The 26,346-nt window shown below is 31.6% G+C and overlaps 2 protein-coding genes across 2 annotated transcripts in view; both read left to right on the top strand.

Moving 5' to 3' along the window:
- The window catches only part of LOC127717471 (uncharacterized), a 167,801-nt gene that overhangs the window by 97,900 nt on the left and 43,555 nt on the right, over positions 1-26,346 (top strand). The gene's annotated exons all lie outside the window — the stretch shown is intronic.
- LOC127717470 (uncharacterized) lies at positions 127-11,898 on the top strand. The gene is made up of 7 exons (XM_052223110.1): positions 127-325; positions 1,052-1,372; positions 3,047-3,337; positions 6,755-6,859; positions 7,262-7,289; positions 10,793-10,896; positions 11,300-11,898. The coding sequence occupies exons 1-7, from the start codon at positions 199-201 to the stop codon at positions 11,746-11,748; spliced, it is 1,425 nt and encodes a 474-aa protein (XP_052079070.1). The 5' UTR covers positions 127-198; the 3' UTR covers positions 11,749-11,898.

Raw genomic sequence — 26,346 nt, 5'->3', positions numbered from 1 at the left:
CCTGAACAATTACTTAAGATTTTTTTTACAGATTCTCCAGTTGTTGATATAAGACGCAAACTAAAGAAAAACAAATTAACACTTATCTGCAATCCGAGCGGAATCCCTGACAATTATACATTCGGGGATTGGGAACACTGGTCTGAATTCAAAGAACATATTCGAAATGTTCAGGGGACTCCTGACGGTACGCTTAAAATGAAACACACCACTGACAACCGGTTTAACGAAATTGACGGCATTTACAAATGCAAAACTTCCAACGATATAAATGGTACAAATGGACGCTTATATCAGAAAGGATCAGTTCTCATAAACAATAAAGGTAACGTATGGAAAACATTTTTATATGAATCAAACGAACTTATATTTCTTTTAAATGTTTGTTAGTTGTTTTGCATGCATCAATATAAACTTTTCAATGAATATATGCCGTTACAAAAATGTATTGTGTTACATGAAACATGTGAAAATAATACAAACTGTCATGAAATGCTTGAAATATAAAGTTTGCGAAGAATCAATTCCTTGAGTTCGTTCTTTAACTCAACGTCACAGTAAGGTCTTCAGTGATGAAAATGATGATATGATGCTTGCAGTTAATATTCAAATCGTACACTTTATCACCCAATATCAAATGTATTTATTGCATATCACACCATAAAACAATTTAATGGTATGATTATAGGTAATAGTGGATGAAACGATGTGCTGCCGAATTCAGTCATACAACCGAACAATTATCATCACGTTTTTACGCGTTAAATGTTTCTACTGACAGCATTGCTTTTCATTTTGTTTTCTCAACAGACATTTCATAGAGTTAGAATAATTGCCGATGCAACAAATAATGGCCTTTCAGTTAGTTATACTGACTTCGCCAACTCGAATATCAGCTTGTCATGGCGAGCTCGTTTCATATTATTTCTGACAAATAAGATTGAGAATGGAAACGGGTAAGGAGTAAAAAAAACAACCCAACCAAAGAGCAGGAAAAATGTCAGTTTAAAATAATAAAAAATGGTAATCTTCTCTATTAATTTTATTTTAGTTCCGCCGACATTTGTGAACTCAAATAAGCAAATTCAAATCGGTCGTTATGGTAAAGAAATTAACTTGACAGTGCTAGTGTACAATAAGTATGGCAAATTAAAAACAAACCTATCAAAACAGAATAAGTATCTGAATGCACATGAAATACAGGAGATGATTCGAATACAGGCCATGGTCTATGGTGTAAACATAACAGTGGCTTGTATAAAGATAACATTCCAACTGACACTTGATGAAATAGAAGACTTTACAGATTATACAATAGAAGCTTGCAACAAAAAGGGGTGTAATAAACTAACGGTGAAGATAAAATCGGAAAGTAAGTTAAATCACTTCTTAGTCTTTTATATGTTTATGTATTGAAGACACCTTAATAAAAGTATCAATTTCATTTTGGAAATCTTACACTCTTACAAATGTAAAAGTGTGTCTTACCAATTTCGCATATGAATATCACTAAACGGAATTCTATACAAATAAGTGAAATACACTTTTGTCTTTAACAGTGATTTTGAAATTAAAACTTCATCCAGGAAGTGTGAACACTAAATCATTTAGTCATATAGTTTGGTTTTTTTTTCATTTAATTTGCAGACTTATTCACTGCGATTAATATCATTTCAGTGCAAAAAAATTCGCTTGTAGTCAATTCATTACCGTCCTGTTGTGTTCTAGACAATCCCGTATGATGTTGATGTTTACATGTAAATAAAAAGTACGTAACAATCTGAATATAAACCGAACAACCTTTCATAGACTGCAAGCGTATTGTCTAAATAGTACAGAATTTGGCGCAGTAGATAATTGTGAATAGTGATGATAGTAGCACTAACAATGATAATGATGATAGTAATAATAAGAAAAAAGATAATAATAATGATTATAGTAATATTTAAATTGTCAATGGCGAGTATTTTATTATACCAAGATTGAATACATCAAGCGATATCAAAATCTCACAAGTACCATTCAAGATAGGATATCTATAAAAAAGCCGGATACCTTATATGTAAGCAGAATCGATCCAACGACAGTCCGGAATGTTTACTTTATGACAGGTCCTAAAATGAAGTTAAATCTAGAAGGAGTTAAAAAATTTGAGAATCTAATCGCGGAATGTGTTGAGACGACAACAGCTCGACAAAAGAGCAAATTAACAGTCTAAGGTCACCAAAGGATCCCCAACACAGCGAGAAAATCCTGCATCCGGAGGCGCGCCTCAGATAGCCCTTCTACAAAATGTGTACTACTTCAACGAAAATGGACGTCACATTAACTCCGAAATATAATTGAATAAAAATTTTAAAAAAAATATAAGACTAAAAAAGGCCAGAGGTTTATGACGTTGTATAGGCGCATAAATGCGCGGGGTTAAACAGGTTTAATGAGATCTATTTTATCTTAAATTTATGGTATAATAATAATTAATGTTGCCGTAATGGATGTAAAAATATAGATAAAAAAAAGTTCAGTGTTCATTGTTCGTATGAACTTTATTTGAAATCAGTTCAGCGGGATGAATATATTTAGTGTACATACTATAGCATGTAGAGTCGTCATGAATGAGGCATGATATATCCTCCAAACATACAATTGAATTGAGAGATTAAGCTAGCTATAAAACCCATGTTTAATCCACCATTTTATGCATAAGAAAATGCATTTACCAAATCAGGAATATGATAGCTGTTTTCCAACCGTTTGATAAGATTTAGCTTTTTATTTTGCCATTTGATTAGGAACGTTCCTGTTCGAATTTTCTTCGGAGTTTGTTATTTTTATCATTTTACTTTTTTAAAATCTTCATCATGAATATGCAATGCAACAACTTACTTCAAATGATAACATCGTATAATTATGAATGACACTGAAATAACATTGCATACTTGGTAGTGATATTAATTTTACTTAACTAATTGGTAACTGATTTTAACATGATGATTTGTTATATTTGATCAAACTTCTTTAACATGTAAATTTTCCAACAAAACAGATCGACCAGAGCCTCCCACAAATATGTCAGTAATTCCATTTGACAGATATTTGACAGTATTGTGGTATCCTGGATACAACGGGGGTTTTCCACAGACATTTTTCATAGAATACAAACAAGAGGCAAAGGAAATATGGAGACGGTCAAAACCTGTAATCGATAACATGCAGGCTAGAATGTCAAATGTCCTGTTTAACATGAGTCCACAAACTCGATATCTTGTTCGGGTATTGTCAACAAATGAAATTGGAGAAATCAAAAAGACGGCTCTCACTCCTATAATGACTTTAGGTGAGTTAATGTACAATATATAGTGGCAAAATTTTAATATTCATTTTAATTCTATGTTTTAATATATAGAACTGTGTTTACGTGGAGGTTACCAAGAGGAGATCCTATGTTTTTAATCTTTGAATTAATTATGAGGGGAAAAACCGCCTTTAGTCAAAAGTTAATATAAGACAAATAAAGAAGATAATAGATGGAGAATCATAATTCATAAATCTATTTAGTTAATTGAACGGCAAAGGTGAAACTATAGAAAAAGAGAAAAAGAACGACCAAATGAAAAAAGGCTTAAACTCTTTGCTGGTTACAATGCTTTCTCTACTTGCGTTACCTGTAATTTAGCTTTTCACCTTAACATAGAGACAACTAAAAGTGTAGCGGTTATATTTCTTCGAAATAGAGTAGGCAATTTATTTACATTTTCCTTTGACCAAAAACCCACTTTCGCATCAACACTCGTTAAAATTGAGGTTTTGAACGTAAACGTTTCATGTCGCTAATTAATGAACTAGAACAAAGTGTTTGGGATGTTGGGTGCAAGGACGGTCGCTATAGGAACAAAAAGTATATTTAATTTTTTTATCTTTAAGTAAATTTTATCATTTTACAATTTCATTTTTAAAAACTATTATTGAAAGTAAAAGAACATTGAGGGATAAGAGATTAATTTTAACCGATCTTTAACATGACCTCAACTGAAGAGATTTTTTATTGGGGCTGATTTGTTTTCTTCATTGTTCTAATATATCTAACAAACTTGATTCTGTATGTATGTACCTGTCCCATATCAGGAGCCTGTAATTCAGTGGCTGTCGTTTGTTTATGTGTTACATATTTGTTTTTGTTCATTTTCTGTACATAAATTAGGCCGTTAGTTTTCTCGTTTGAATTGTTTTACATTGTCATTTCGGGGCCTTTTATAGCTCACTGTGCGGTATGGGCTTTGCTCATTGCTGAAGGCCGTACGATGACCTATAGTTGTTAATTTCTGTGTCATTTGGTCTCTTGTGGAGAGTTGTCTCATTGGCAATCATACCACATCTTCTTTTTTTATTTGTACAGATGATATAATATTGAGAATTCTGTAATACTTTTTAAAAATAATGTTGTAACATTCGAATATAACATTATTGCGTTTTTTGCTGACTGATGATGTGATTCTGAAATAAAAATGAATTGAAATGAAAAAAAGAAACTGACATAAAAACATATGTAAGGTTATTTTGTTTGAGCTGTATCATATAACTTTATGTAAAGAACAAATTATTCAGCTAGATTATTTAAACACATGTATGGCTATCATTACCATACAAAACATGGTTTAGCAGAGCAATTGCAGGAATGTTAAAACTTTGTAACGCAACATCCAAAACAATTATATGTGATTTAACCAATATGTCATTTTATTTGTCCCTATCGATTTCTAAAAAACTGCATAAAACAGAGACCAATAAAAGTTGTACATAACTAGTTTCATAATTTGTTTTAATGTTTGCGTATATATATATGATCATGGATAGCAACAAAGAACAAATAATTGCATGCAAACTCATTATTGAACTTTATATGTAGTCTATATGAAATATCTGACTAATATAAACTTGAAGGTAATTTACTGTAAATTTTTGTAACATAACACGTGTACTCTTTCTGTTTTTTATGGTAGCTATAGCGTCAATAGCTGAACCAAAAATGCAACATATTGAAATGAAATGAATGTGTATACTAATATTTGGAATTGAAGAAACAGTTTTTCCAGCTTACTTGTAGTTTCTGAAACTCTTTCTGCAATCTAAATATCTTAATTTTTCGACTTTTACAATCTTAGAAATTAAACCTTAAAATATGTTGAGTGTAAAAATATTGTAAATTATTCATTGAAGTAGAAATATTAATATCAAACTATATTTTATACTTGTTTTATTTTAGCAGCTGTTGTCACATGTTTACTCTCAATAATTTTTCTTCAAATAATGTCAGAATAGAATTCAAATATGCTGCATATCTATTACAACGACTTAAAATAACTATTTAAACGGTGATGGTAGCATTACAAATATATTTTGCATATTGTTATAGTAAATAAATATTGATTCAGACAGACGACTTCGGACTACAAACGCGATGATTTCAACTCCTCAATTAACAAATTCGCATTGCTCAGCAGGGAAATAACCTCTGCCCCGTCGTACGCTGTTTACATATCTCAATTGAAACGTTATACTAGTGATGTTTAGACAATGCGGCCTTCATATACTGTAGCGTGTTCCTTACGCAGAAACTGCTCTAACAGAGTTATGGAGAGGAAAATGACAGTCCGTAAATTTCATGGACACCATCATGAATTTGGGATCTATATGATGTGTCTGTGTCTAAACCAATTAACGACATATTTACCACGTGTTAGATTGCGGTTTACCATCTAAGTCGTCTAGTCGGCGTAGTTCCGACGTGACCTTTCCCCTCCACATGACTGTTTTGACGAGTGTGAATTTGCATTGCTATACGACGTGTCTCAGTATTTATATATGCAACATTAATGTATTCAGTAATGGTGTTTCTTTTGTAAGCACGGTTGGAAATGTTTTATGTCTTATGTTGGCTGTTGGATACGACCTAGTTCGGTATTTAAATATCCCGCTTTCGCGTATTTTATTGTTACTTTTTATACGTATGGGTCTGGTGGGTCATCTTGTGCTTAGTTGTTGTTTGTTCATTTCTGAATCATTGATGTTAAAACAAGATACCTATAAGAATAGAACGAAATATTTTCTTTTTTCATGCCAACCTATTTAAACAAAACAGTGTTATGCTAGTCGTACCATCCCAAAGAGGTTTATATGAAAGTCATAAAAAATCACATATTTTTTATATGTTATGTATATACAAAATCTTAATATTCTAAGATTAAATTACAGTGTTTTATTGGAAGCCTATTATAATAAGTCTATTTCTATTTAAAGTATTGATAAGTTTACCCGATCCTTAGCTAATACATCAAATCGTCGTATATGCATATTCTTTAATCATTATAGATATACTATGCTGAGAATTGTGTTATTAGTTAACATATTATATGTGAATGATTAACATAACGTGTTTTTAATGTTAGTATAATTGATAAAAAGTGTTTATTGATTTGTGAACTAAGCAACAACAAAAAAAAAAAAGAGGGACGAAAGATACCAGAGGGACAGTCACACTCATAGATCGAAAACAAACTGACAACGCCATGGCCAAAAATAAAAAGACAAACAAACAAATAATAGAACAGTATAAAAAGTGATATTTCTAGTGGTTCTTTCATGAGAACTCTCTATTTGTGAATACATAAATTACTGTATTACATATTGTTGTTGTACTAATAACAGTATAGTTGTACCAATATATGATTTAAAAAAGATGTATTACATTTTTCAGCCATTCATTCATCAGGTGAAAAATCACTATCTGTCCAAGGCATCGTCATTGTAGTACTAGTGTTTGTTAATATAATCATAGGAGTAGGGATCGGATTATTTGTTCGTAAGTCTTAGTTATCATAGTGACTACATATCTACCAGAAAAATCAAAACGTAACACCGACAGTATAAACATTACAATGCATATGCAAAATATATGACCATGCTTTATACAATTTGTGTTCAGGATTGTCACGATAGTCGACTAAATGTACAATGAAATTAGCTTACTTATTACATTATAATATGAAACTGTCCACGTGTCTTTACAACTTAACAATACAATTTTCAATTGTTCATTGCATAATTATTGAACATAAAGTTGTAATCGCATTAAGACAAGGCTTAAAAAATGGTTTGAAATGAGCACTGTATAATAAAGAAAAAAGATATAAGTTTGACTTTGATGAAATGTGAAAGATTAATAAAAAAGAAGAACTTTTGTTGTTTATATTTCAAATTGTAGGTTACTTTAAACAGAAGATCAAGAAGAGGTTTGTTTCTTATTTTTAGACAAAATTATTATATTTCAATAAAATTCAAGCCGATACTAATGGTTTTTCATTTACGTTATGTTCACTTGCATATCATATGAAACTCACGTAAATTTCACGAGAAAATAACATGAATTTTCAAACAAAGTAATTCAAGAAGGGCGAAAAATACCAGAGGGACATTTAAACTCATAAATCGAAAACAAACTGACAACGCCATGGCTTAAAAGGAAAAAAGACAAACAGACAAACAATAGTATACAAAACACAACATAAAAAAACTAAAGAAAAAGCAACACAAACCCCACCAAAAACTGGGAGTGATCTCAGGTGTTCCGGAAGGGTAGGAAAGCCGATCCTGCTCCACATGTGCATCCATCGTGTTTCTCCTGTTAGTACAAAACCGGTAACAAGTCTTTTTCGGTAGGTCAAATTCGTGAAAAGGGAACGGTGTTGTAGTTACGATATTAGGAACGTTTAGTTAGAATTATACAAAATACAATATTTTGAAAAAGTTCATGTGCAATACACGTGAAAAATGTTACATTCGATTAATGTGAACCTCAATTCATGTAAAATGCACATAACACTATTCACCTTCAATCTCGTTTTAGTTGGAAGTTATAAATTTGAAATATTTAACATGAATTTTTCGCAAGTGAAAATCACTTGATAAAAATTTGTCTGTGTAATGAATGTTCAATTTCAAAAATGTTTAGGATATCACGTATTTTAGCAAAACGGACCTTATAAAGTCTAAGATTGTTTATTTGATTCGTTTTGGTCACAAAACTCTCCAAATAGGTTGTTATAATTAACATTCGGCATTGAAAATATAAACAAAATATATGATGGTTGTACGGTTAAAACAGACTTTCTAAATCAATGCTTTGTTTTTAGAAATGTCTTGTTTTTATAGTATCTTCAGTAACCTATAATCGGTGGCAAATTGTTGAACAATTCATAACTCATTTCGTATTTGATTTATGTGTCGATTATGTGCGAAAGTTACCGCTGTCAGCAAACGACAAAACAATGAAGCATATGCACGAATCAGACGGATAATAACATGGTTTATACTGGAATTTTGATAAATCATTGTATTGTCAATGCAACAATATCATGCCATCAACGATGCATGACGTCGCTATTTCTGCGTACTGATGACGTGTATATCAGTTATTCCTCTTTGGTCAGATGAAGCAGAAGGTCTTTGAAGGTTTTCTATAAAAACATACAAACTTGTTTTCTGATTATTGGCGTGTCCCTCTATTAGGAAAATGTTTTGCATGTTTCAAATTTCGGGAAACAACATAAAACACAATTTGGAAAATATTAAAAATGTGTACACACAAGATAATCGTTTTAAAAGGTCGATTTCACGAGAAGAATATGACACTTGTTTTCAGATTATTGCATGTTCCTCAAATATGAAATTGTTTTGTACGTTTTCGTTTTCGGAAATAACATACGAAATGTGCACCAAACAAAAACAATTATTCAAGGAAAAAACGTATAAAAATATTTTCGGGTATAGGTGCACAATTTTTGTTGTATAAAACGAATAAAATGCATTTGTTCAGTGATTGGTGAGATATGGATTAAAAAACAAAATGTATATCAATAAAAATCATTGCACAAAGGTTCATATGAAAGAAAAAAGATAGTACCAGGTTCCAGGAATTTGTTTCACAGAAGGTTCATAAAAAAAATGCTAGCCCCGTTGCGGCATATTTCTGAAAATGAAGTTAAATTATAAATGCCTACAGATTACTTAGAACAGACATTATGCTTCATTTCGGTTTATCTTTATCGTAAAAAAACGAAGGCTTAACTTGTATTTTAAGCAAACACATTACTGCAACGCATTTGTTCAACCCGCCACTTTTAGATTAAATGTCTGTGCTAAAACGTACTGCCATCATGTTTATATTTATCTAAGGTCCAATTTGCGTGAGGGATTGTAAATTTTAGCTTTTTAATTTGAAATGGATAATTTTAGTACACTTGGTAACACCGTTTAAGTACCAAAGCATTTACTATTGAATCGGTGATTCCTTCAGTGACAAATAGCCCAGAATCCGTTTTGTCGACCTAGTGCTAGAAAATAAAATAAAACATCACCAGTATCGTGACGTCCGGAATTATCGTCTTTATTTGAGTTCAACAGGAAGGCTCAAATCCAATGATTTGAAAGCTAAAGTAATATCATGTCTAAACGCGCGAAAACCTATATGACCAAAACGGACTTGAAAATTTCAAATTAGTCAAAGTTTAACTTCATCTCGGAGAGTTGAAAACTTAGTTTCGTTTCTTAGAAAGTTCAGACTTTCATTAAAGAAATGCTTCAAAATGATTGTTAAAACTCAAGGCAGTACCGCAGCACCTACATTTTCCTTAATCCTTTTTTTTTCTTTAATCGTGTTCGAGTATTTTAAATAGGCCATACTATAAAAAGCCAGTGGCTCAGTTTTGTTTTATAAAATGTGAATAATATAAAACCATGAAAAAAGAAGACTATGTTGTATACATACCAGTTAGACACCTATCTGCTTGAGATCAAATTACGTTCATGTTAGCTTCTATAAGTCGTTGTACGGTCATCAATAATACAGAACCCATACAATATAGTAAGCTATAAAATACTGCGACATGGCAAAATGTCTTGCAATTCTTGTATGTACAAAAACACATTGTTGACAGCAACCAGCAACAAATCACTATTAACAGGCTTCTGACTTGTGAAAGACACATACATAACATGACTTGGTTATGTCAAAACAAATAACGTAGATACGAAAGACGCGAGTCATATGATACTCACTGGTATTGAATGTTAGTTTAAAGTAAATTACAATATTTTGAATAAAGTTTGCCTGACTTTAAAATCAATTGGTACAAAAACGAACCAATCAATGTAACCTGCGTTAGTTCCGTTTAAAAATCGATTTAAACCATATTGCAGCGTTGATAGCATCCTTAAATAAATACAAAGATAAGACGATGTCGTATGAGTGCCAATTAAACTCTCTACCAGACACCAAATAGCATAAAAAAGAGGCAAAAGATATCAAAAGGACGTTCAAACTTAAGAGGATGAGCAAAACCCATACCGCAAAGCAAACTATAAAAATCACCGAAATCAAAAACAAAATAAATAAATCAGACGAGAAAACGACTGATTTAAGTGCAAAGCGATAAACGAAAAACAAATATGCTATATAGCAAAAAACAACAACCAATGATTTACAAGCTCCAGACTAGGGTCCGACACATAAAAACTATTGCAGGATCAAACATTTTTGCTGGCGGCAAACCCTCCTCTTTAAAAAAATAAAAAAAAACAAACCTTAACACATCAGATTGCTACAATCACTTAAAACCCAACTAATAGGCAACATATTAAAACTTTACTTGCATAAAAATATAAACAAAAATTTCACAAATTTTGCTTGCCTCCCTCTAATGTTTTTTTTTAGTTTTACGCATGCTTTCATCTTTAGGGTGATGACAGCAGTAAATGTCCGAACATCAGAAGCGAGTAATGTCGACAGTGCTAATTATGCAGATATAACGGAAGACGAAAACAACCAGACATCATCACAAGGTACACAAATGACCAAAAACAATCCAATGAAATGGTAACATCCAAATTTGAGTTTGCTAACTGTAAATCTGTTCCAGTTCTCACTAAAAATTCGTCCCTAAAAGTTGTCAACAATGTCTGGATAACAAATTTTGTTCTATGACATCAGAGAAATTAAATTATGTGCAGTTATCAGTTCTTATTTCTGGGAAATCACGGCATTTCATCGATCCAAGTTGATAACTTTTTAATAAAACCGAATATTTAGGGGAAAAACTTCATGTCATTTATTCAATAATGATGGAATATGATTAAAAGACGATATCTGATTAATGTAATGATGCAAAATGTCAATGTATTCAGAAAACGAAAATCTAATTTTGTCAATTGTCAACATAATTGATGTCGCTAAAATTTATTTCAGAAAACGGAAGTCCGATCCTGTCAACAGTCAACATGATTGGTGTTGAAAATAGAGATGAAGCTACCTTGTCATCAGAAAATGCATCAGTAGCGTCAGACAATGATATCAATGATGTAGACAATTATGATGGTATATATGAACAACCATACACAACACTGGTGGTACAAAATCGTGCTGACGACGAAAATGTGTATCTAATTACAAAACAGAACTCAATCTATGAGAATGAAACTACTTTGGATAATTCAGCTAGTGAAATTTCTTGTGAATTCTTACATGATACTTCACCGGTGGAACCAAACCTACCTGTTTATGAAAATGTCGTTCAAGAGAAAGCTTACCTGAACTACATTGCTACATGTAACGACATCGACAATGATTTTCACCGTTTACACATTGATCCACAAAATTGTAAGGCAGAAGACATTAACATGGTGCTGAAACTATAGGATAAGATTCATAATTCGGACTTTACTTTTTTGTACATGTACAATTGTACAGCTGAACATACAAGTGTCATTAGATGTGTTCCTTGTACTAAATAACCATTCAACACTTGCATGCGGTATATTTCTTTAAAGTGATTTTTCATGGCCAATGGTCTATGAACTTGATGATATTTTATAATCAAACTATAAAAAAAAATTCATATTGCCGCATCTGTGTCATGCATCATGATTTGATAGGCCTATTCAACCAATTTAAACAGTGTTAGCATGACAAATATCGCAGGTAGTCCGGAAGCTGCCTCTCTGTCTTAATTACTTGGAGTGCTTCAAGGCTTAAAGAAGTGTTATGTTTGTTTCTTTTGTTTCTTATTAGTTTCTAAAGAAATGTTGTTTTTGTAATGTATTAATGTTTTTTTAAGATAGGTTGGAAGGATTTATGACCGAATGAGTAACGCCAGTGTGAATTATAGGTACATTTTCAGGCCAGTTGCATGATAAAATATCTTCATTACATTTTCGACATAATATGAATCGAGAAACAATATTCAATAACTGTGACACTTTTAAAGTTTTTTTATTAATGAAACATAGACGTTCGTTACAAGTTGATGTCGTTGCAAATACCTGCGCATTGAACAAAGTTTACAATTATACATGTCTTTAAATTGATTCTTTTCTCTAAACGAAGTCGTTTGATCATAATTGCATTGATCAATACTTAAATTTGTTCCTAATGACCCCTTTTTAGTTACTGTAAGTTAAGAGAACATAAAGCTACAAGGGCAGGTTTGATAAATCAATCCAAATACCTGTAATTAGATATATCTTAGGACATGTCTAGTGATCCTCTCATAACTATGTTAAGACATATATCAAACCTCGCCTCCAAGCTGTCTTAGAATGATCTTAGCTTAGATATCCTAAAAATAATATTTATATGGATTTGTTGAAAAAATAATTTGAATGAAGTATGTGTTTCCCAAGTACTGAGTGTTATTCATAAATAACAATATATCATTAATACACCAATATGCATATGAATATTCAAATACAAAATGAGAAAGAAAGAATGAAGTGATGACATTATTTTTTTGTTGTTGTACAAATGAGTTGAACTCTATTTGACACTGTATCAGTTATAACAAGAATAAAGTATAAAACCGTGCATTCATGCTAAATGAACATCGAATGTTCACAATTGATAAATCATTTTGATTATCTTTCAACGTATTAAGATTAAGTTATGAGTGGGAAAAGGGTTCCGAATTTCACAGAATTGAATGGGAGTTCCAATCTTTTTTTGGATTAACGTTGCTTCGTTCCCCATTTTTACAGTCTCTTCCTAAATATAACTCTTTGCATTACATGGATTATTCATCGTATTCATCTTGTTTGCCTAGGGTTTACGAATTTTGTTTTGACAAAAGGTTCAAACGAAAATTGTATAGTGTCCGGATATATCAGATGTTGTTTAAATGTTCTATAATTAAGAACAATCTCGTCAATTTCTGCAGATTAATCTTTACAGATTGTAAATGATATCTGGGACGTGCGAAAAAAATATACTCATTCTGAACATGAATGCAATATTTGCCCCTGCATGTTTAGCTACCACCAAAATCAATAAACTTACAAAATATACTAACATTATACAATTCCAGAAGAGAACTGAGCATAACTTTCATTATAAAGTACAAATATGATCATTCATGTAACTTATTGCTAGATGATGCAGTCGATAGGTTTGTTATAAAATCCTTCCTGAATTACTGACTTAAGTTACGATATTATGTTCAATATTATGAATACGAAGAGGAATTACTGGCACTCGGAACTTATGCTATATTGTGTAATCATCATGTCCATTGTGTACCAATATTGCTGTCTTTTGTTTTACACAAGCCGTCTTGAGTTAAAAAAATGTATGATTTATGATGCGGCTATATAATAGCAAATGCTCATGAATATTATGGTCAGTTCGAGTAAACAATTCCCAGATGATGCCACCTCATACATGTCATACTTGTATCATAGATATAAGAAGATGTGGTATGAGTGCCGATGAGACAACTCTCCATCCAAATCACAATGTGTAAAAGTGAACCATCATAGATCAAAGTACGGTCTTCAACACGGAGTCTTGGATCACACCAAACAGCAAGCTATAAATGGCTCCAAAAATGACTAGTGTAGAACCATTCAAACAGGAAAATTAACGGTCTAATATATATAAAAACGAGAAACACTAAAGAACCACATCAACAAACGACAACCACTGAACATCCGGTTACTGACTTAGAACAGCTGCAAACAAATGCAGCGGGTTTAAACGTTTAAATAGGCGCCAACATTCACCCTTACCTGAAACAATAGTGTAACATCACAACATAGAGTACCACACTACAAAATATCAATTGAAATGGATTAACTCAATCAAAAGACATATTAACACAAACAAGTGAACATACACTGTTCGAATAAATTTGATCTATGACACAATGTAAAACAAAATCAATAAAATAAGGGGTGAGATGTAAAACGATATCAAAAAGACAACTATAGCCTTGGAAAACATGCCACCAAATAAAATAATGTACACAGGTAAATGAAAATAATTTTGTTGCAAGGTAAACAGTAATGTTGATCATTATACGTCGTCAATATTTTGAATAAAAAGAATAAAAGCTAGTACTCTTAATTGATGCGGACACAAATTTGAAGTTATTATATTTCAGGTTTGCTGTCATCTGTATTATACAACTCATCTTAATGCTGTGAGGTCGTTGATACAAATCAGAACTAAGAAACTGAATGGGTCTATCAATACCCATGCTACGTCGATCTTTAAAGACCCAAATGTTGCAAAATACATGTCCTACCTCCATGACAAATATGTTGTTTTCCCCGCAGATAATGCCAAAAACAACATCGTTCGTGTGTGTAAATATCATTACATACACTGCTTATTAAATGAATTATGTATTAACGATTCACTTGAAAACTCAACATATACCCTCACGACAATTACCAAAGAGGAAATCCTGGATAATCATAGGTCTGTTCTATGTTCCTTTGGAATTTCAACCAAAGATGAAGAACTGGATCTTCCATCACTGTACTGGATACCTAAACTACATAAGTGTCCTTACAAACAACGGTATATTGTTGGGTCTTTCAAGTGCTCCACGAAACCTCTTTCTAAATTATCAACATCTATTTTATCAGCAATCAAAACCGGGCTGTAAACCAATATTGCTTTACATTATCATGATTAATTTATGCTATAAGTACTATGTGTTAGCTGGTTATTGCCATTGTCTATCGATTTTACAAGTTTACAAGAATAATGCTACATTTTAAAACAGATCAGAACTTTTTTAACATTTATATAAAATACCTCACGTCAAATCACATATCCTCTACATGCCAGTCCTGATACATTTTTTCCATTTCACACGGTCTTTAGCTGCTCATGCTGCTGTTCTTGCTGTAGCCCAGCTGTTCCATCCGAGTGATGTTCGTAATGTCTCTACAGTCCGTTTCCAGGTGGTTTTGGGATGTCCAACCTTCCTTTTTTCCTCTGGTTTTCAATGTTAGTGCAACTGAGCATATACTGTTGGTATCCATCCGTAATACATGGCCAATCAATCTCCAACGCCGTTCTATTATGTCATCATTTAGTGAACCATCATAGATCAAAGTACGGTCTTCAACTAGGAGTCTTGGATCACACCGAACAGTAAGCTATAAAGGGCTACAAAAATGACTAGTATAAAACCATTCAAACAGGAAATCCAACGGTCTAATCTATATAAAAACGAGTAACAGTTAAGAACAACATCAACAAACGACAACCACTGAACATTAGGTTACTGACTGAGAACAGGTGCAAAAAATGCAGCGGGTTTAAACGTGTAAATAGGTACCAACCTTAACCCCTACCTGAAACAATAGTGTAACATCACAACATAGAGTGACACACTATAAAATATCAATTGAAATGGCTTAACTCAATCAAAAGACATATTAACACAAACAAGGGAACATACACTGATCGAATAAATTTGATCACCCAGATCATTTGTAAGATTTTAGTTTAAAGCAATTGAATGTACACGATTTATTTGTTTTACAGTTTAATTCAGAAGAAATACCGACATACCTAGATAAAACAATTAATTATCTAATTTCTAACACAATTCTATATTAAGTCTTGTAATTGTTATAACATACATCTTATACGAAAATTTTTAGAAATTTACCTGTTACGTCATTCTGTAGCGTCAATCCAGTCGTATGATAAACAATGCGTGGTTATGTTGTGCTGTTTTTATGTGCTGTCTTAGGTTGTTTTATGTGTTAATTTGCATTCTGTGGTTATTCAGCACTTCGGTGTTGACATGAATATCAATTATATGGTCATTTTTTTATAAATTGAATGTTTGCTATAGTATGAATTATTCTAAATACTAAGGATTTTCTTATTCCAGGCATAGATAACTTTAGCCGTATTTGGCACAACTTTTTGGATTTTTGGGTCATCAATGCTCTTTAACTTTATACTTGTTTGGCTTTCTGACTTTTTTTATCTGAGCGTCAATTATTATTGGATTGTTTATTTGTGTATTTCTCTGTCCTGAATGATCTTACATTTATTTGTACTGTAGTCCTGTCATGTAATGTTGTCCTTTTAGTGTTATATCTAACATTGCCATAAAAGCGCGAGGTTTGGCTAGACACAAAACCAGATTCAACCCACCACTTTTTTTTAAATGTCCTGTACCAAGTCAGGAAAATGGCAGTTGTTATATTATAGTTCGTTTCTGTATGTGTTACATTGTCCTTTGGTTTTTTGTTTCTGTTGTTTCGTTGTTTTCCTCTTAAAGTTGATGTGCTTCCCTAGGTTTGAGTTTGTAACCCGGATTTGTTTTCCCTCAATCGATTGATGACTTTTGAACAGCGGTATACTACTGTTGCCTTTATTTAGCTCCTTTGTTCCAGCTCTTATGTGGAGGTTTTCGTTTGATATAATACTGGGCCATCTTATTTTCAGCATCTATTTTGTATTGTGTTCAATTTCTTTTTGTCTTGTTCAGTTGTTTTTCAGGTTAAACAACTATACAGTAGGACTGATATGACTAAGCTTTTGATGATTTTTGTTTTAAATGATAGTACTGATGATCTAAATATTTTTCTTAGCCTGCTGAATTGGCCTTTAGCTTCTTGAACCTTTTGTCCATGCCATTCACATTCGAGGGCATGTAGCTGCTACTAAGACTTTATAACACGTACTGCTGTCTGCGCAGAACGTTGACGAACCAGTGATATTTCAAAGAACGTCTCGTCCTTTTTCTAAAAGGAATTCATCTGAAGATACAAAGACTTTGTTGATAAATATTACGTATCAACTTTACAAATAATAAATGTTGGTTTTGAATAGATTCTCGGTACTGAAGTTGATTATCATCTTAATTGCGTGTTATCGTGTTTTGTACTAGTCTTTTTTTTCCCAATTATACATACTTTATTGAAAACTTTCACATTTGTTAGTTTGATACAGAAAGTGCCGATACATTATCCCGGCCTTGTTAAACATTAGATTGTATATTTATATAGAAACTAGTTAGTAATTGTTAGTATTCTAAATTATGAAATATATACAATATATTATTATGTTTCCATTATTTCAAAATCGTTCGATAAAAACAGAATTTTATTTCAGAGAGAAACAGGGAAGAGGAGAGAAAATAATAAATAAATGAAAAACAAAAGCAAAAGAAAAACAAAAAAAGAAAAACTATAAAAAAAGAAAACAATCCTTGAAATTTGGATTTTTGGCAGCAGTATTTTTGTCGTAAGATACAACATTAAATAAATTTGGCAAAGTTGGTTTTCCATTGTAAATAATTCATACAAACACAAAACAGATATTAAAAAATGTACACGTTATTTTAGGCACAAAACAAGACAAAAAACAATAAATAACATATGACAATATATTATATAAAACATATATGGTGGCGTGGAGAAGACTAAAACAATATACACAGTACCATTAGATAGAGAAATGCTAAGTTGCTTAAGTGTACATTATTCTAGTAATGGAAGCCAGGGGTCCCAGTAGAGGTTGGCAATGTGAAGAGGCTTTGTTTTAAAAAATACATTATTTTCTAGTATTAGATTTTCTTTAAAATAGTTTTTTCAGCCCTGCAACATTAACTTGAATTTCACACAGTTTTGTTCTATAGATACAGTATTATTAAGTTTTTTATTTTATTATTTTCTGTTTTCCTAAATTACCGAATAAAATTGTATCCATGTTAAATGGAATAATTATTTGTGTTTGGTTATAAATCCAGTCACCGAGTCTTATCCACAAATCTGCTTTTTTGTGGCATGTCCAAAATATGTGTTCAATATCTTCGTTAACTTCATTGCAGAAAGTACAGTTATTGCTTTGTTTTATTTTTATTTTGAAATTGTGCCCAATATTCTGTGTATTATTCTATATTGGAACCAGTGGAGTTTTGAGCTTTTTGTGGCGTAAAAAGACATATTATGTACGGCTTTACATCAAATTTTTTGTTCAGTGTTAAGGACCATTTTTCTTCACATTTAAGTTTAGTACTGCTTTTTTCTAATAAAACATTAAACATATCTTTCGAGCCTTTTTTTGATAAAAAAAAATTATTCTTATATCATTTGGAATAATTGGTCCTTGTGTTTTACAAATATTGCTTATGGAAACATTGTTCTTTAGAGCTTTTTTATATGATTTTATTGATGAAATTACCCAATTATAAGTAAGAAAGTTTGATTATTTATAAATGTTTTGGAATTGTTTAAAAGTCATTTGTTTTTCCTCATCGTTTACTAAATCATTTTTTGTATTAGTCTTTGTTAATTATTAACCTTTCCTGTTTAGTCCTTTTTTAGTAATACTTGTATCATTTTTCGGTGCACGGTACTTCCCGTCATTGTGTTATTGTGCTATGATCATTTTTTGTATTCTTGTCTTTCGTTTTTTTGTTTACGTGGTTTGTCTATATGCCATTGCGTTTTCTTTGATGACATATTTGTTTGTTTTTATAGTGACCAAGATAATAACACAATGTTGACTGATGTACCCTTATGTTTGACTTTTTTGCCTATTATGTCTGTTTGTTTTGTCCACACATTTTAGTCAATATATTAGAGTTTTATGCAACTGTCATACAAGTGAGAGGTTTATTTAGCCATAAAACCAGGTTTAATCCATCATTTTTGACATAAGGAGATACCTATACTGAGTCAGGAATATGACAGTGGTTTTCCATTTGTTTGATGTGTTTTAGCTTTTGACATTTGTTAAGGAACCTTCCGTTTGTATTTTTTCTTGAAGTTCGGTTTTTCGTTATTATACTTTAATGACGAGACATTACTGTCATAAACTATGATTCATAACAGTACAGGAACAAGTCTGCCATAAAAGGGGCTTAAGATTGTTTTAAGAGATATATTTGATTCATCAACAATTGACACAGCATAGCCACGGTATTGATGGGGTTCTTGTTGGTTATATTTTAGTTTTTATGTCATGCACATTTTGTTCTGAATTTGTTTGTCTTTTTGGCGGTTTGAAATTTGCTATTGCGTTGTAAGTTTGTCATCGACATTGTTGATATCCATTAAGTGGCTTCCACCTCTCTTTTACTGTTGAAGCGATAGAACACTTCTGCGTTACCCTTTTCAGTGCCGATTGTGAGACTAAATCTTTCGGAAGGTTCATATTTTTTTAATTGTTTTCTACTCCTTGTATATAAAATATAAATAAAGGCAACAGCAATATACATGATATACTGGTGTTCAAACAGTGTCAAACAATTCAAAAACAAAAATATCCTATAATTTTTTTTCTGAATTATGGGTACTCAATACTCTTCAACATTTAATTTTATTTGGTTTTTTTTTTTTATCTTTTGTTTTAGTCGAGCGTAACTGATGAGTCTTTAGTGTCAAACAATTGTAATTCTTTTATCTTAGATGAGTTTATACTAAAATACAAGCTTTTGATCAGCTTATTTGGTAGTCACTATGAATTCCTTTTGTAAACAGTGCTTAATATATTTATACATGTTATAAATGCTGCCTGTTAATAGAACTATATTTTACTGTAGTGGTTAATTGACGACACCAATTGATTTGGGCCGGGGCCTCGGTGGCCGAGTGGTCTAAGTAGTTACTACTGTAGTCACTAGCCAGTCAACACTGAGGTTGTGAGTTCAAACCCCGCTCGTGCGGGTGCACTCGACTCCAATCTTAATTGACTAGGATTGTAAGTTTTCCTATCGAAGGTCGGTGGTTTTCTCCGGGCACTCCGGCTTCCTCCACTAATAAAAACTGGCCGCCACGAAATATCCCAAAAGCGGTGCTTAAAAGTGGCGTTAAAACACCAAAAATCAAATCAATCAAATCAACCAATTGATTTGGTTCATGTTCATTTCGTCTTAAAAAATAATCATCGGTGACGTTTGAATTGACAAGGATAAAATACTACATAAAATTTACGAGGAGAGGCATATATTGTGATAGATTTTGCATCTCAGGTAATAAAGAAAGTTATAAAATCCTGAGTATTTCGATAAATTTTACAATTTGTAACCAGTGTATATATAAATATCTCCATTTCAGTGATATTTCATGTCAACGCGTGAGTAAGCGTCTTCTGCTGTAAAATTGAAACTGGATTAGGGTAATGTGTCAAAGAGACAACAACCCGACAGAAAAGCAGAAAACAATCCAATGCTACCAATAAATATATCTATGCATTAACCGTCATAAAAATCTTTACTCAATCAATTGTAGCGATTAGGAATAGGGCATACAAATTGAAAACAAAATGTAATTAATTGCATGTGTCCAATGCACTGGATTTACCTTCAACGGGAACAGGTCGGTCAACACTTTATCATCCGAATACAATTATAAAAAGAGGCATTCTATTCTAGAAAATATACTTAGTGCAATGAAGTCACGAAACAGCACGACATTTACTAAATTGACTTTAAAAAGATTTTAAAAGACATGTATGACTGAGTGTGGATTTATATTCGGTGATGCAATTGTTGCATACACGGATTTCGATGTCGTCAGACATGGTTTATATTATTTCGGTGTTCTTTAAATTACCTATGTTTTCGTGTTTGTCTCTTCCTATGTATTTAACTTCTTTATGAATTACAAAATTTGACCATCGTCAAACTACTGTTAATACAATGAATTAATGCTATTTACAATATAAGATCAATATCAACGGATATAATAGGGAATCCATTGCAAACAAGAACGTACATGCATGATATAGTCTTGTTTTTCCAAAGTAAAAAAGAATGAATATCTTTCGTTATATAAGTTAGACTCAAATCGACGTCAGATCTCTAATCAAACGTATGTTTCTCAATTCAACGTTAATGTAACGTCACGTGCTTCAAATTTATGCCCGATATTATCACACTCTAATCAAAGTCTAATGTGACGTCATAAGTTACCAAAAACAACGTACAATCGATCGATATATCCTTTCATCGATGACCAGTATTATTTCCTCAATGCATGCATTCATTTTCATTTCGGTCTTAGTTTAAATTATCGGTATCTTTTAGACTCTGTGTAGTTCCTATTAAAAAACTAAATGTTTTCTTATATTTTTATCAAAATAAAACTGCACACATTAGATAATGACAATAAGACAACCACCTACATCATATTAAGTGTATATGTATATTAATGTCTTGTTGACTGACGTTTATCGATCTATCATGTCGTATTCCATTCATTTTCATATACATGAATGACATGTTGATATACGACAACGAGAAAACAAACAATTAAGCGATAAAGACAACAAAAAGACATTTAGATGCCAATATACAGTATCAAACAAATGAGATTATAAAACAGAACAACTAATTGTTTGAAAAAATATACTATAAGTTTGTCACTGCGAGATTCAAATTCTTTAATTTATCACCAATATTTTCAATTTTAGGTTCAACACACCATTTAATAAAGTTCAGTGAAGTTCGTAAAAGGACGTCGATAATTTGAACGTTGATGAGAGAAGCTTTCAAAAATGATGATTGGCTTATCAATCCGACTGTATTTTCACTAGTAGCAATATTCAAGTCTGAAACGGTCATTTTGGTCTGATCAAGTCTTAATCGACTGGATTTACTGCTAGAGAAAAACGTCAAGACTTTTCGGACTTTCAGACGCTATCACGAGATATTTTTTCAAATAATAAAATGTTTTTTAGTCATATCAAGATAAACAAGACAGATTGTTTTTGCATCCGATTAAGACTTGATCAGACCATGTTCAGATCAAATCAGACCAAAGGTAAAAATGCTGTTCAGACTTTGTAAGATCGTGATCAGTCGTGTTAAGATTTTAAATATTCGGATGCAAAACGTGCGACACTTTCTCTGTGTTGATTAGGAGTTGTTTCCCTTTCATGAATAAAATCGGAAAAGAATGGAGGGTATTCTTTTGTGGTATTTTAATGTTCTGTTGTATGTCTAATAATTAAATAACGTTTGCAAAGTTGCAATTCATTTTTTCCGATGTTATTTCACGTAAACATTTAATTGGTTATATAAGAAAAGAATAATTGGTGTAACCGGAAATGTGTTAGTCATAAAAACTTTGCAGTCGTGCTTTCTGACATTAAGTAATTTAGTATTTATTCGTTCCGTCTGTAAAGATATAATAATTAGTAATAAATATCAAAAATGTTCTTACACACATTTTCGTCTGTGATTTAAAATAATTGTTCTTACCCATATAAAATTAGTCAAGGAAAATATATTCTGAATATCTTATTTACTTTATATTTTTCTAATTTGTGACAGATGACAGATGTTTGCTGAAAGTTATTTACATTTCAATATACGGATTATCTGAGCATTCAACCGAAACGGACTGTCAAACACTATCTTAATATTTATGAATACCCGTGCATCGCTGTGACTGTTTTATCCATGGAAGTTATGTGAAAAATGTTGCCATGTTTTATCATATATAAGGATACACCTGATAAAATTATTACATTTACAAATTATAAAAAATTATTTCAAAATAAATGCAACAAGAATGTGAGCATATTTCAAAAATCTAGGTAACAGTTTATATTAAGTATAGGTACCTATAAAACCCGATTTTGATACTTCTCTGACCTTTTCTAAGCATCAAGTCTTTTTTAGCAAGAATTATATTATAGAAAAATATAAAATGAAATAAGTTATGAAACGATTGGTAAAAAGAAAATGTACATAATTATAAATCTTGTTTACGGTTTTTATTTCTGTTTCGTAGCAAATTTGTTTTATATAGCACCCGTATCACTTCTCATTTTAAAAACAAAATGTCAAAGTGGCTTGGTGCCTAAACGGCTTCATGGTGCTTCAAAAAATATATCCTTCTAGTGATTAAAATTTAATAAATCTTCATTTATCAAGGCTAATGAACAATTTCCCAAACTGTAAAAAGAAAATATGTAATAAAAAGTAATTATTTCAAGATTTGTCTCTTATATATTCAATCAATTGTCAACAAATTAGTAGTGACTTTTAGTCCTATCAAATTTGTAACTTTCTGTCCTGTGACTTTTTGTCCGCTGTCCGTTAAAAAGGACCTTAGGGAGAGAAAGCTGCCGGGACTACCAATGCTAATTGTTAGATAGAATAATAAGTACATCAGTCATTCTCAATTTTATATTTATATAATCAAAATATGCATTCTAGTGCTTAAAAAAACATGTTTCAAATGTTTAATTTAAGGAATGCTCTGATTTTAAAACTTTAATCTTCCTCTGTTGCTTTCGATTGATATCATTTGGATATCATGTAATATTGTTCGCTGAACATTCAACTATCTTAGCCAAGCATGTGCACTTCGGAATGCAATCTATAGAAGAAAAAAATAATAAAACAGTTTTAAATTATGTACATTGTGCGAGTGTCGTGTTCGACTTATAATCCTTTACTCTATAAAATAGTCATAAATTACTATTAATACAATTATACTGTTGCACTTTTGACACTTTACTCAGAAAGATGTGAATATATTTTAATTTTGTTTCAACAAAATTTCCTTCTTTAATTTGCTTCTCGTCTATAAAAAAAAACACATTCATTATTTCATTTTTGCTATCGAAATTCCTGATAGATATGTTTTTTTTATCTATCTGTCAGGTAAATATCAAAAATGAATCCAGAGTTTTGCAAGTACATTGACGGTTGTGAATTAAGGATTAGTTACTTTATGGAAAACTCATTTACCTGGATGGTAATATTATCGTTAGTCTTTCTTTTAATAATTTGATCATTTTTCCTCTTTTGCAAATTATAGATAAAGAATAAAAATGAAAATTTGTTTTCCATTGCATTCAGGCAGAGAGATACATTTTTTTTTGTCTTATTTCAAATAATTGCAGAAGATTTTTAGTACGGATATAAAACAATTCGTAATCTTTTCCAATTTGCAAATATAATTCGGTGGGTTTTTTTGGCACATGGTTGATTAAAATTGTATGATCAAACTTCTTTCAGAGGTCTGTTCAATCTTGAAATCTTGAAAATATGACAATTCCGTGACTTACTTTTTCCAAATATCGAATACACAATCAAATCTCTAACTTATCATTTTTTGCAGTAAATGTTTTATTGACAGGTTTCTGGAGGCATTTAAGAGGACATCAGATTAATGTAGGCGTGGGAATGTATCACTTGTATTCAATCAGGTGTCTTATAAAACAAACCCGTATGCGATGATGTTTGAACATTGTCGGCATAGTTTTTTTATAATGAACTCTACATAAAAAGGGTATTGTTGGTACTGTGGTCTTTTCATATAAAAATAGACAACGCTTTATATATATACCTCCCATTGAGTATATGCATGGCTTGAGGGAAAGAAAGCAATTAATTAACTCGTTAACCCTTTCAGATTGTCATAAACTGATTGAAAAGTTGAGTTAAAAAGTAATCAAACGGAACTCAAACTGTTTGAGATGTGGATTACACGTCAATATGACAGCAATCGAACGACAAAAACAACATAAGAACATCAAGAGGGCAACATATACATGTATAGTCTTCAACAAGAAACAGGTGTTTACACAATATGTCAAGTTCTAAATTGTCACGAGTTTCTATAAATATTGTGAATACATAAAACCAACACAATCAAAGATCTGAATATAAAAATAAAAATAACAATTTGAAAGGTAACAATATTTAACTTCTTCAAGGCATAATTTTCCTTTTCTTGAACCCACAAGAGAATTAGCCATGGATTATATCGTCCGCATATTTCCCAAACGGTCGTGTAGATTGATGGCGTCATAAGTTTAAACAGAAGTTAGGGTCACCCGAACCATACAGATTAAATGACATACACCAATTTGCTTGCTCAATAACTTTAATTGCGGATAGAATATGGAGAATCGAATCTTAAGGTGAAAATGCGTATTTTTCGTCGTTTTATTGCTACTCTCTCTCTCTCTCTCTCTCTCTCTCTCTCTCTCTCTCTCTCTCTCTCTCGTCATTAATTTGTTTTTGATATAGTTGAAAATAATCTTAAAATTGAATTGTGAATGTTTGTCTGTGACATTTTGTCTGTGATGTTTTGTCCTGAGACTTTCTGTCCTAGTGAAATCATAATCACAAGTTAAATACAAGCTATTTGTGTAATCATAATCACAAGTTAAATACAAGGTATTTGTGTAATCATAATCACAAGTAAGAAACAAGCTATGTTGTTCTGTCATGTCTATGAAACTTATAAGAAAACTTGATGATAAGAAACTAACATAATAATATTCCCTATTAAAAGTCAAGTCTTTTTATGTTTTTTGTGCTCCCCATATGAACCCAAGATGTATATTAAGCTAGTGTCACAATAGGCCAACCAACCATAATAAAAACTATGTATAAACGTGATAAACAAAAGTGCACTTGCTAAAATATCCGCCTGCTTTACTTATTATGACTAAATTTATGTTAAAAGTCTGTAATATGAAAGTTTAACGCAAGTATCACTTAAACTTAACATTGTCAATTATCCATGTGAATGAAGGTTCGGGTGCATTCAACGTGCGTGCGCTCATCGTTCATCATTCTGTGTGTTTTCTATTCAACGTGCGCTCTACGTTCATTCATTCTTAATCGTGTAAAGTGCGTTCAACATTCATTCATTCTTAATCGTGTAAAGTGCGCTCAACGTGTGTTAATTCTAAATCGGATGCTTTTCATTCAGTCTTTAATGCATTTTGTAAGATGACTTTACAGTCTTGTATTATGATGTTATAGAAATGGGTTTACTATTATGTTACTTTATCTTTATTCAATTGCAATATATTTGAAACAGCAAATATCAAATCTCTTGTTCTCGATTTTGGTTTAAAAACTTTACTTTAGTCTATAATTGAGTCTGAAAATTAAACCCATTAGTGTTAGAATTAGATCTTTAAGCTGACAATTTTTTGTCTCTCAACGGGATTTGAACTCACACCTTTAATACACTGCAGCACCAATCGCAATATGCATGTATAAATATATT

This window comes from Mytilus californianus, unplaced genomic scaffold (genome assembly GCF_021869535.1).
Source record: "Mytilus californianus isolate M0D057914Y unplaced genomic scaffold, xbMytCali1.0.p SCAF_10, whole genome shotgun sequence".
Taxonomy (NCBI): Eukaryota; Metazoa; Mollusca; class Bivalvia; order Mytilida; family Mytilidae; genus Mytilus; species Mytilus californianus.
Note: the sequence above shows the minus strand (reverse complement) of the source record. Positions and strands in the feature narration are given on the sequence as shown.